The sequence below is a fragment of the Ambystoma mexicanum genome, chromosome 13, assembly GCF_040938575.1.
Source record: "Ambystoma mexicanum isolate Mex_15411 chromosome 13, UKY_AmexF1_1, whole genome shotgun sequence".
NCBI lineage: Eukaryota > Metazoa > Chordata > Amphibia > Caudata > Ambystomatidae > Ambystoma > Ambystoma mexicanum.
This window is the reverse complement of record NC_090938.1, coordinates 590,332,323-590,344,474: the sequence shown is the minus strand read 5'-3', so window position 1 is coordinate 590,344,474 and position 12,152 is coordinate 590,332,323. Positions and strand designations below refer to the sequence as shown.

General features: G+C 48.9%; 1 protein-coding gene across 1 annotated transcript; it reads left to right on the top strand.

Moving 5' to 3' along the window:
• Positions 1 to 384: 384 nt before the first annotated feature.
• ARL4D (ARF like GTPase 4D) lies at positions 385 to 5,700 on the top strand. The gene is made up of 2 exons (XM_069634415.1): positions 385 to 645; positions 4,143 to 5,700. Exon 2 carries the CDS (start codon positions 4,305 to 4,307, stop codon positions 4,905 to 4,907), a length of 603 nt encoding a protein of 200 aa, XP_069490516.1. The 5' UTR covers positions 385 to 645; positions 4,143 to 4,304; the 3' UTR covers positions 4,908 to 5,700.
• The last annotated feature ends 6,452 nt before the right edge of the window (positions 5,701 to 12,152 follow it).

The following is a 12,152-nucleotide window of genomic DNA, read 5'->3' as shown; positions in this document are numbered from 1 at the left end:
AAGTAAGTATTGATGGAACGTGCACATTTTTTAACCCAGGGCCATTCTCGCTTTTCTTGTTTTTTGTGTTAATTTGAGGGACATTCGATATAGTTTGCGTAGAAAACCTATTCATTATTGAGAACATAACGGCACAATGCAGATGTATGGCGCAAAAAAAAAGCATCACGGCGGGGGGGCGGTTAAAACGTTCAGCGGGTCACATTTGAAAATGCGTCTTCTGCCAGTGTCACCGTTTGCACTGTCCCCAAATGCCAGAGTTCCGCTTTGAAGCTCCGGGGCCCGCCAGAAGGCGCCGAGAACTTCCCTCCTCTCGCGCTGTTGTGTTTGTGATTAGAGTGGGGGAGGGGCGGGGGCGGGGTGATCGGCTCCTCCCTCCACACACACTGCTCGCGCTACACCCTTGCTCGCCGCCGGCGCAGGGAGGGAGCCCTCCTTGGAACGCTGTCCCGGAGGGGGCGGGGCTCTCCGTGACGTCACGGACGCCGAGGCTGTGCCGCGGGGCTGCTCTCTGCGTGCTCTCACAAGCGAGGCGAGGCTGCAGCTGAGCGGAGACGGTGCGTCGGAGGCTGCGCCGTTGCAGAGCTACAGGGACGGACACTAGAGCTTGCGGCACTGGCACGAGCGGCTGCACCGATTTCACAGGTAATTGGCGCTACAAGCCTCAGTCCGCGTGCCACGTAGGCTCCCCCGGAAACCTTTTGTGGGGAGCATACGCTCGTTTAAACCAGCGCTTTTCTCTGCACGTTGTGCACCTGCAGTTTTGAGGGCAGCGAGACCCCGCACACACTGTGCACCCAGCGCTCATCAGATGGGAACACACATTGAAACGGATGCTTGATTTCAGACCATCTCTGCCCAGTCTCTTTCTCCCCCCCCCTCCTGGACACAGTACCCACGACCACTTAAGTTAAGGCGGCCGGTTTGGTGCAGTAAAATGGGACCCCCCCTCCGCCCCTTCTTTCTAAACCATGCTGTATGCGTTTACTCCGCACTTCCACATGCCCAATGGTGCCCCCTGCCGCGGGACTGGGCTGGCCGTGTAGTGCAAAACCGAAAGGCTGACCCGACAGGCCAGTTCGGCGGCTTAGAGCCCCGTGTGCATGTTTGAGCAGTCTGGTATACAGTGTATAAAACCGTCAATTCTAACAGCATGGCAGGAAAAGTGCAAACGTGGGCCGCTGTATTCGCCGCCCACATTAAATCGGCAGGAGCTTGTGGCATCCCTCGTGTCTGCAGGAAATCCCGGACCCTGCAACGTGGTACATCAGCCCCCTAGCCTACTGCCTTTTGTACCAAGGTGGACGAAACTCGCCCCCCGCTGAGAGTGCGTTACAATACTGTGCTGTTGGCAAGCGGTTTCGGCGTGGCCCCCTGACGGCGGTTTTACTCTGCATGTGGCGCTTAGTTGCGCATGCCATGATTGCAGTAGGGTAACTTGGTACATCGTTCCGACACCACCTCTGGGGGTGGGGGGGTCGTGCCCATTGCCAACACGATGCCTTTTGTGGATTGCAGTTCCCGTTACTCTCCATTCACTTGATAACAGTCATTAGGCTGGTGGGGATGGGGGGCGCTAGTGTTCTGCCCCTGGAGACCAGTGTCTGGGTCCCGCGCTCCGTTGAATGCTGTTGCCCCGTCCACTTGTTGAAATAAAGCTGCACCTCTGGGGTCCCCATTATTCTCCCTTAGCATTGTCAAATAATTGGTTTATAATTTTGGCTCCCAACCACATATACATGACTTGATAAATACAACTCCTAAAAGGTCATCGCATCTACGAAGGGCATAGTTTAACTGTGCGCAGCTGTGTCTGTTGGGTCTTTTTTTTAAAGCGCTTGGAAATATGCGGAATCGGGCATCGAGCGCTATATCCTGATTATTATCTTTTCGCATATGTGTGTGTGCGTGGTCGAGCGTCCGTACAGTCACTGTAGTGAAGGGCCATTTGTTGCAGGCCAGTAGCCACCTCTGCCCCCTCCCTCATGCCAGTGGGAACTGTTCACCGCTTTGAATCCTGCAGTCCTGTGAGCTGGCAGCTGGAACTCCCTGCGGGGACGCGCTCTGCCATCATTTTGTCATTACTGTTTTAGCCAAGTCAACAACCCTACCTCGCTCGCAGCTGAGTCAGTCCCTGCAGCTGCCTTCCAAGCGGAGCACCGCCGGTTGCCCAGCCTCCTCGCACTCCTGTTAACCTATTGTTTTCCGGACACTGTGTGTTTTGACATTTTGCTTTATCTATCTTGTCTGTGCTGCCCCTGTTCTATACATTTCCCCTAAGCACGCAACGACCCGCTTTTGGCATATGCTTTGTGTGTGTGTGGGGGGGTGTATCTCAGTGGGTGGCGCGCCTGCTGCATAGCTCTGCGTGCAGCCCAGGCCGCGGCATCGTAGCATCTCATCCCTCCCAGATCAACCTTTCCGAGGGCTATGAAATGGGCAGGATTGCTCGGGTTGGGGGTAAATGGGACCCGTCATATGTGTCAAAACGAACGAGGGCGTGCCGGCGTTTCGAAGCAGTGTAATATTATAGAAAACACATGCATTACTTTTTTTCTTTTTTTAAAGGCTTCTTAAATTCCCACAGTGATGGTAACGACACTTTTCTCCGCCTTTGAATGGAGGGGGAGGTGGCACCCCATAGTGCCTTGAAGCATCGGGGCTATTATGTGTATTGTTTTGGTTTGTTGAGAAATGGCCTAAGAACGGCACACGCCAGTAATTTACCGACTTGCTGGGAGTGGCTAGTGTTATTTTTGTGTGCTTAATAAAGCCACGAGGACGTGTGATGTCCCAAGCAGCATTTGGGCTCCGCTGTGTTTCTGGGTGCGGAGTGTTTCATCTCCCCTGTCTGCGGCAGGCGTGAGAACCGAGGGCAAATCAACTTAGGGAGAACCTGTAAAATGAAATCGTGGGGGGTGAGGGGTTGAGTGTCAAGCAGGGCCGCCCTGCCACATGTGTTGCCCACAAACACCCCAGCTGTCTTTGTCGCAGGGAAGGCGTCCAGCAACCCGCATTTACTTGAGTACTTAATGAGAAGGGGGGGGGGGGTACCCCCTCACCAAATCTGTGCAGTGCCCCCCCCTCCCGGATTAATGAGGTAGCGCCTATCCCTTCCCTAAATCTATGTAGTCCCCGCCCCCAACCTCCCTGGGAAGGAACTGCCCCAATAGTAAATTTGCGCAGAGGGAGGACATTGTATCCTGGGCGAGAATTGTGGCAACTGGAGGAACACAACTGGGCAGATAAAATGCCCCATGCACCCCCCTCCCTGAACACCCTGTCGTTGTAAAGCCGATGCAGGGGAAAACTCCTCCTCCGCCTGAAGCGAGTGGAACAATTAGTAATGGGTTTAGTTCCACTGCTTCAAAACCCCATCAAGTCTGTTGCGTTTAGGGCTGTTGTCCCCCTCTCTCGGCCAGTGATCAGGGCCATAATGGGATTCCCAGGAGTTAAGCCTCTTTGTCGGGCTCGCTGTTAATCGGCCCCACCTCCAGTTGAGGGGTTCCTAGCATAATATAATCCGTCGTTAACCCCTTCATGGTAGAGGACGGGAAATGTCCCTTGTGGGGAGACGGTATTTTTTTTTAAAAAAATGTTTATATGTAAGTTTACCCTCAGAAAACTCGCTCTGCAAAAGTATTTTAGAAAATGCAACACGGCAGCACTTCTATACGTGGCCACTGGTTGGTCGCCCTCCTTGCCTCTACAAAACTGTACAATTCCACAAAAAGAAGTCATTTGAGTCTTAATACCAGTTTTTCTAAACTGGGGCAAGCAGACGATTTTTGATGATAAACCGCACATCAGATCTGCACCGCGCGGTCTTTAACTTAATTACTATAGAACAAGTACATGACGCCTTGTTACTGAATGTATCGGATCTTGTACGAAGCAGTGCAAAAATAAGGGCGCGTATGGGGGAGGATTTATTTCTTGAAATGCCGTTTGTAAAACAGTTTCTTAATTTATATAGTACGGTTTTATGGTTGTAAAGTGGATGGTGACTTGTTGTAGTAACATGTAAATTATTGATTCTTGTAATTTAACCTTTAACTTGTTTAAACAATACAAACAAAAAACATATAGTACTTCATATCTGTGTCCATAATGACCATATTTATTTTTTCTTCCACAAATAGGTGAAAACTGCACAGCGGCTGCCCCAGAGACCCTGGTCCTTTTGACGATGCTGTGAACAGCCTTTGACCTTGAGGGGCCGCCATCAGTTGGGAGGACTCCTAGCATTGCCACCACTCTGTGGAAAACGAGCACAGTGGAACACACTGCGGAACACTGGTGCCATGGGCAACCACCTCACTGAGATTGCCCCCAACACGTCCTTCCTGCCCCAGTTCCAGACCCTGCACGTGGTTGTGATTGGGTTGGACTCTGCCGGGAAGACGTCGCTACTCTACCGACTGAAGTTTAAGGAGTTTGTGAAAAGCGTTCCAACCAAAGGTTTCAACATGGAGAAGATCAAGGCCCCGGTTGGCAGCTCCAGGTCCATCACTTTCCAAGTCTGGGACGTTGGCGGCCAGGAGAAATTGCGACCACTGTGGAAATCCTACACCCGCAGGACGGACGGGATGGTCTTTGTTGTGGACTCTTCTGAGGGTGAGCGAATGGAGGAGGCCAAAGTGGAGCTCCACAAAATCACAAGGACTTCTGAGAACCAGGGCGTACCGGTTCTCATCTTGGCCAACAAGCAGGATGTGGCAGAGGCTTTGTCGGTGGCCGAGGTGGAGAAACTGCTTGCCATGCACGAACTGAGCTCCTCCACCTTGAACTACATCCAGGGCTGCAGTGCCGTGGACGGCCTCGGCCTCCACCAGGGGCTCGAAAAGCTCTATGAGATGATACTGAAGCGGAAGAAGATGCTACGTCACAGCAAGAAGAAGCGGTGATCTGCGCCCGGCAACTAGTCATCTACCTACACAACTGAGGCAGGCGCATGATGGGCTGAAAAATGGTCATGTTGCTTATTAGATGCTGTTTGTTCTAGAACAACATTCTCCACATCCCCACCCCATGCTAGACAACACACTATTAAGAACCTACAATCCTGTGGGATTGGACATAACTCTTTAAGGAGAGGGGTGTACCTCATTTTTGGGGTCGGCCAAGTGGGAATGGACGTGAAATGCGATACTCGCTGCCTCCCCACACCCCCGCTGCAAGTTTGGCTCCATGCGCCTGTATCTTGGAGCATGCCACCCACCACAGTGCCGCATCTCAATATGCGTTCTTTTCATGACCATGGGTTGTTGCAGGTGGTCATGCGGCTGAAATAAAGTGGCAGCGGCTTCAGCAGGGCCCGGTTTGACAGAGGAGAAATGGAAACAAAAACACTAGGTGTGCAGGCGGTAGTCGTTGGCAATGCAGCTGGAGTGGACATTGTGAAGCAGGGACAGAATGGACCCAGGTGCTTAAGTGGCATTGCGTGTCTGCTTGCAGCACTACTATGTCGCGCAATGTAGACACTCTTCAGGAATCCACTTTTTGGAAGCAGTCTCAAAAATGCTACTACCGCTAAAGACACTGGGGCACTGGCTCGACCCACGCGCTATGTTTTTTTTTATTTGTCTTTTTACAAGCCATGTAAATAGAATTTGCACACCTAATTTATAATAAATCAACTGTAGCTTAAGGTTCTCTTTAATGTTCGTTGTGATTATTGGAATAAATGTTTTCCTTTAATTGTTTTCTTAGTATTTTTGTTCACTATGTCGGTGTACGTATTTGTGGATTTGAATGGTCTGAGGGCAGTGATCTGCTACCCGAGACTGTCGATGTTTTGGACTACAACTCCCATGATTCTTCCAACATTAACTATGTTGGCTAAAGCTTGTGGAAGTTGATCTAAAACAACGGGAGCGCCATAGATTACAGAATCCTGCTTTGTGACCTACAGTGTGTTATCCTTTGTGATTTCTCTACCTTTATTGAAAATTCAGTGCCCTTGCAATGTGGGGTTATTAACTCTAAAATGCTATGTACAGGTGGGGTGGGGGGTGGGGGGGGGTAAGTGGAATGCAGCTTGTCTTGTGAACTTCGTCCTCCACACCCTCCCACCAAAGCATCATATTTCCGCTGACTCGCAACATGCGTACCACTAAACGCTCTTAATATGCCCCATCCATGCCAAATTTTCCAAGGGTTCTGAATGCAGGGCCAGTGGTCCCCATTCCTTAAAAAGAAGCCAAGTCTTACATTTTATGGCCAACAGCGGTGCCCCCTTTTGAAATTGCCAGTTAATGCTTTGGTCAATTGGTTTTGCCTACACAGGTGTTGCAGACTGCATTGTTTACACCCTACTTTGGTCTGTTGCTGTCAGTTTTAGGTTTGGGGTGGGGGTTGGGATCTGCCTAAAATTCTTATACAGGACACAGTATCGTGCTCAATTAACTACAGTTGTATTCAAATTAGTGTTTGCCCTCGCAAAAAATTACTCAGTATCTTCCAAAAGTGGAAATCGCACTGCCTCTGTCGTGGGATGTGGAAGGGGCCTGGTGCGCAAGAAGAGAACAGATGTCCTTGCCTTTTGTTAATTACTTGCCTGCATTTGTTACAGAGGCCAGAAGAAGACCGTAACGTTCAACATAGTGCAGCAGTAATTTAGCAATTCCCAGCCTACATAAAAATCTGTGCCCTATACAACACACCCCACCTCCCAAAAGGTCAAACACGGCAAGCCCCCTACACCTTCCATGGGAATGCCACTTCTGTAAAAGATAATTTAATCAAAAACATTCTCTGCCCTCATCTTGGACTGGAGCGGTTGTGAACATTTCTAGGCCTGTGACCAGTGCACGAGTTGCAACTCTACTGGGTGCCAGCTCGAGTTCCTTGTGGACACAGAAGGCCAGGCCTGCAACTTTTCCCCCTGCAAATCCGAGTGATCTGCAGCCATGTCACATGGCTGGGGCAGATGGTACTTTGCCCGCGCGTCCATCACATTAAGTGGGTTACTAGTGATTGCATTGAATGCAAAACCATTGAGAAATGCATTTTTTTTAAAAAAGGGGGTGGTCCCCTGTTTTTACCCCTAAAAACCCATTATAGTAAAAAAAAAAACTTTACCTACGAAAAGAATGTATGTTTTTGATGTTTTTTTCGCTGCTTTTGCGTTAGATAACTATGTATTTGAGGCAATGCCTGGATACCATGCAGCCGTAACCCTCCTAAATCGTCTAGGGTGCCATCCTCACAAGCTGGTGGTTACAATCCAGACTACCTGGCAACTCTCCGTGGTCTATACAGAAAGGATCGGAACACCATTTTTAGACCAAAAAAGGACCCAGAACAGAGTTTGGACATACAGCAGTGTCGATAGGGCAGTGGGTGATCTCACCCACTGCCCTGTCCTTTCTAACCCCATCAATTCCCGCAGCGCACCTGAACCCTGTGAGGTCCATCGCACCACACTTCGTCGGTGGCACTGGATGACGTTTTGCCACCCCGCTGCGTGGATTCGCTGCCTGCACGCCCCGGCCCGCAGTAATGCTGCCCCGGGATTCCGCTGTAGCTTGCTCCCAGATCTCGCAGCACTACACCAAGAGTGATTTGTAAAAGAGTCACAACATTGAAAGACGACGCGGACACTTCTCTGTGAATCCAGGATCCCCTCTTCCCACTTGACCAAACTGCAGGATCCTGAGACCATCTCTTCACCTCGCCGCCACTTAGTTTCCGTAAATTAAAGTGGGTGAGCTTTGGAAAGGAAGTGTGGTACATGAATTAAATAAAATAATAAAAAAATCTGGCTTCGCCGTGGAAAATTAGGAATGATTTCAATGAAAACTGGTCGTTGAAAAAAAAAATATTTAGGGCGTGGAGAGAAGAGCAAACACCGCACACAATGTAGTCATTAAGAATACTACGATTGTTTCTAACTCGCTCTGTCTTTTATTTTTGGGAGATATTCCAATGACCACTGAAAGGTTCTGAATGTGGCTTCAATTTTTTGTTTTCTCCCCCAAATAATTACTGCATCGGTTTAAATGACTCCCTTTTGTAGGTCCTTCACTGACACGTCCCTTTGCAAGACTTCTTACCGACTATAAGAAAATGCTCCTGGTTTTGACTTCATCATGGCTGTGGCAAACTACACCCACAATGTATATATTTACAGAGAATTTACCACTGATGCATAAAGCTGTGTGTTAAGGACCCTGTTCTGAGCGTCCTCATTGACTGGGAGGCTGCCACACCCCTCTCGCCAGGTACTAATGACACATAAAACAAATGCAGGCTTGTTATTCTCTGGAACAGTCCTCGAGGGTTGCCTTTAAATTCCATTGGAGGAGGGTGTGGCAGGCACTTTGTGGACCCGTTGGTTGATGTGTACTATGCATTTGAGGTTTTGACCAATTCTTCGTGCCCCTCCCCCCAGGTGCGTTAAAACCAGTCACAATTGTTTTCAATATTGGCCTTCTTGTGCCAACATTTTGGTTGCAATGCAATTCGGGAATGGAGCCAATTTTCTCTTTGTGGGGCCAGGCTTATTTTATGGTGCTCGTACTCTGTTTTGAGGTTCAGAAGTTTGGTGACTGAGGCAACCAGAGACTCAGTAGTTTGTGACAATCTGGAGTGCTTACAAGGTGGAGTACTGTGAGCTCGATTGTGACGCCCCCCCCCTTCCAACCGTAGTAATTATTTTGCATTTGTAAGGCGTTTATACAGCATTAGCACTCGGGTGTGGGGAGCCACCCAGCCAATCGGATGGCTAGGAATGAGGGCTTGAACCACCGATACAAGTCTGCGTGCCAAGCCGCCTGGCGGCCGGCTCCTATTCTGCCATCTCTCCACCCCCCCACACACCAGCACTCTATTCCAACACCCAAACCTGCCCCCTTACTTTTTAGGCGGCAGCACTTGCCACATCCGCTCCTTTCCCCTTGCTGCCCCCTGGCCACCGTACAGAGCCCTGCCTTTCCTTTCCATGGTGGCCATCTTGTAAAAGGCTTTTACTTAATACAATGGGTTGCAGTGCATGTCGTTGGAAGTAAACTTTTTTTTTTTTCCCGCTTTAGCAACCCAGGGTGCTAATGTCATTCTAGCCCCTGGAACAGGGGATGAATGCCACAAGAAATTGTGTTTCGAAGATGTTGGAAAGGGCATGTGATGGCGACTAGCACCATTGGCATGCCATTTGGCCAGCTTAAACCCTCTGAGCAATGTTAGTGGCCCTGGACTATCTCGGTCCAGAGAAAGAGGCCCCTGCTAACTAAAATTCTGATTTATTCACTGCAACCCTAGCAGCAGCCGGTGAATACCGTGCCTTGGAACACCAGGGGGCGGGGTGCAGTGTTGATTTGTTTCCTAGTCTACCCAACCGCTCTTGGGCCTTCATAATGTACTTCTTTGCACATGTAAGCCAGGATTGTTTATCAACTGACCAGACATGAATGTTTATCACCCATGTAGGCCACATATTCTCCCATGGACCCATTCTGACACACCTTGTGATGCAGAACTGTCTGTGGTCTCCAGACTTTTCCCTATTTCCCTTCTCCTGAGTGGCCTACTATCTCACCTGCCTCTTACCTGGCCCACTTCTTGCAGCTCCCACACACGTTGCTTGCCTGTGGCATTCCCTTAGAAGACTGTGCTCCTGCACCCCCTTTCCCGGCCCGTGCTTCCATGTGCAATATCCATCCAATCTTAATTCTTGAGCAGGTGCTTCCTTTTTGCTGCAAGTCTATGCCACTTGCAGGTTGTTGAACTCTTGAAAATTAGCTTTCAAGGACCTACTGTATTGATTGTGCACTAAGTCAACATTTCTCCTTTTTTGGAGACGTTGCACACTTTGATGGCTCACAACAGGGAAGCTTGACCTCGTGCTTGCACGAGTGAAGGTTGCCATATTGTATGTGTTGAATCTGGGTGCACAGCCCACAAAACCTTTCAGTTATATTTTACACAAAACTGTTTTGAAGTCTCATTCTGAAATACTGTTTGGCCTAACACAACATCTGGGGAAACATTTGGGCAAGGAACATGCTGTCGGAAACCTTTGGAGACCTATGTCCAGAGTGATTCCATCCAGCGTGGTGGTCCACCAGAGAATCTTAAAAACTTCTAGGGAGTTTCATCCCCTCGTACAGTGTTTAGAAAGTGTCAGCAGTCTAGAAGTATTTTTGAGCAGGTGAAGAATGTAAGGACATCGCTTCCTTTAAAGACTTGCAAGGCCATGACTTCCCCTGATGTTTGTGTGGTAAGTACAGAGTGCTACAATTGCCCCCCTGTCGCGCGTGAGAAGGCTATTCTGTCCTGTAAGACTTTAGCCCTTTTGAATTTAGGATACCTGCAAGAATTTCAAGCCCAACCTAGGACTGGGTGGCCTTTTCAGGCAGGCAAGGCATGGCAAGTGCGACCATGAGAACTCTAGTAAGTATTGTATCGCAGTGAGGATGCGTAAACCCTTGCAAAAATGAACCTTATCTTGACATCCCACTTTTGTGCATCCCTCCTTTTTATTCTTCCATGTGGCTTTAGCTGAACAAATGTTAAAGGTTTTTGTACCGCGCACTGTCACCAGCGGAATTGGTCCCCAGGTTCATAACAAATGATACGGCAGGGCTCCAAGCAAGAGCGTTGGTTTCTTTTCTCAGCAGCCCCATCACATGCCCAGCAATGGTGATCCAATGCCAGTCTGTTGTGGGGGAATCCAGCTGATTTAAGGGCGAAGGGTGTAAGAGGACCTGCAAGACCACTTCTATTTTATAAATCTGAAAGTATTTTGCAAGGAAGCCACCAGGCCCAAAGGAGCATAGGGTATAGGGTGGACTTGGACGATGATCAGTGGTTAAAAAAAATCAAACGATTCCACAGCGGGAAGTCCTGTTTTAGCCTCCATGCAATCTACGAGAGTCTGCATCATGAGGGAGTCCGTAGACACAGTATTTAAAGAAAATGTGGACACTATTACCTGACCTGGACCGGGTGCTATTCGGAATTAAAAGATCCAGCGCTTTGTTATGAAGGGAGAAGCAAGGCCTCGTAGATCCGCCAAATTTAGTGTGAATTGGGTCAACAAGGAATACTTAGAACTTGAAATCGGAGAGGAGGTGTTAAAAATGGTTGTGTGCTGGTGTTGGGAAGGAGGCAAACTTAGTTTGGGCAAAGAGGTCCTACAATTCCTTGGCAAAAAGAATTGGAACTTTTTTATAATGTTTGGAGAAACCAAATCCCTTTCATGATATGATAGTTTATTTATATAGAACCTATACACAATGTGCTGATATGATAGGTTTATTTATATAGAACCTATACACAATGTGTTTCAAAGCAAGGGAGGGAACATGAGAAAATACAATGACATTCTTACAGGCCATGAACAGTAAGGATGTGAAATTAACTATTGTACTCTGCCTGACAACATTTCAGATAGTGCAAGAGCTAAGACAAAGATGAGGAAGGGAGGGGGGTTGTGGGAGGGAAATGGAAACAGACGGGTGACTACCGTACTAGGCCTGACGACATTTCTGGTAGAGCTGGAGAAAAACAAAAGGTGAGGGAGAGGGGGGCAGAAAGGTAGGGGAGGAACAAAACAAGCGACTATCATACTAGGCCTGATGACATTTCATATCATGCTGGGGGGGGGGGGGGGCGGACGAGGTTGCTATCATACTAGGTTCAGGGACAATTCTGATAGAGTAAGTGTATAGAAGAAAGTAAGGGGATGAGATAGGAAAAGGGAGAAGGGAAAGGAGGAGAGAACAGAGTTAGCAGTCAAGAGTGGAGAAGCAAGAGGGGAGAGTGAATACAATTGCAGAAGCCCGTTGTAACGCATAATGTTACAAGCCAGGATACAAGATGAAGATGGGAACAGCATGATTCAGGGCCACCATGAGTGCAAGATGCAAAGGAAGTCCAGCATGAGAGTTGAGAAAGGCTGACGCACTGTGAATGAATGAAGTCCATGAAATCCTGCATTGGCCACAAGACAGTGATGGTGAAACCAGAATTTATCAGGACAGACTCCTGCCGAAGTAGGCGTGAGAGGGGAGCAGGGTAGAAGAATCAAGCAAAACAGGCAACACCTGTGTGCGAGAATGGTGGGTGAACATCATGGGGGCATCCAGGGGGGGGGTTGGGGATGGCCTGTGGGGACAGAGGGAGTAACACATGTTGGTGCATGCTTACCT

Excerpts from the sequence above, each read along its gene's own strand:
- ARL4D (XM_069634415.1), top strand. The coding sequence starts at position 4,305 with ATGGGCAACCACCTCACTGAGATTGCCCCCAACACGTCCTTCCTGCCC.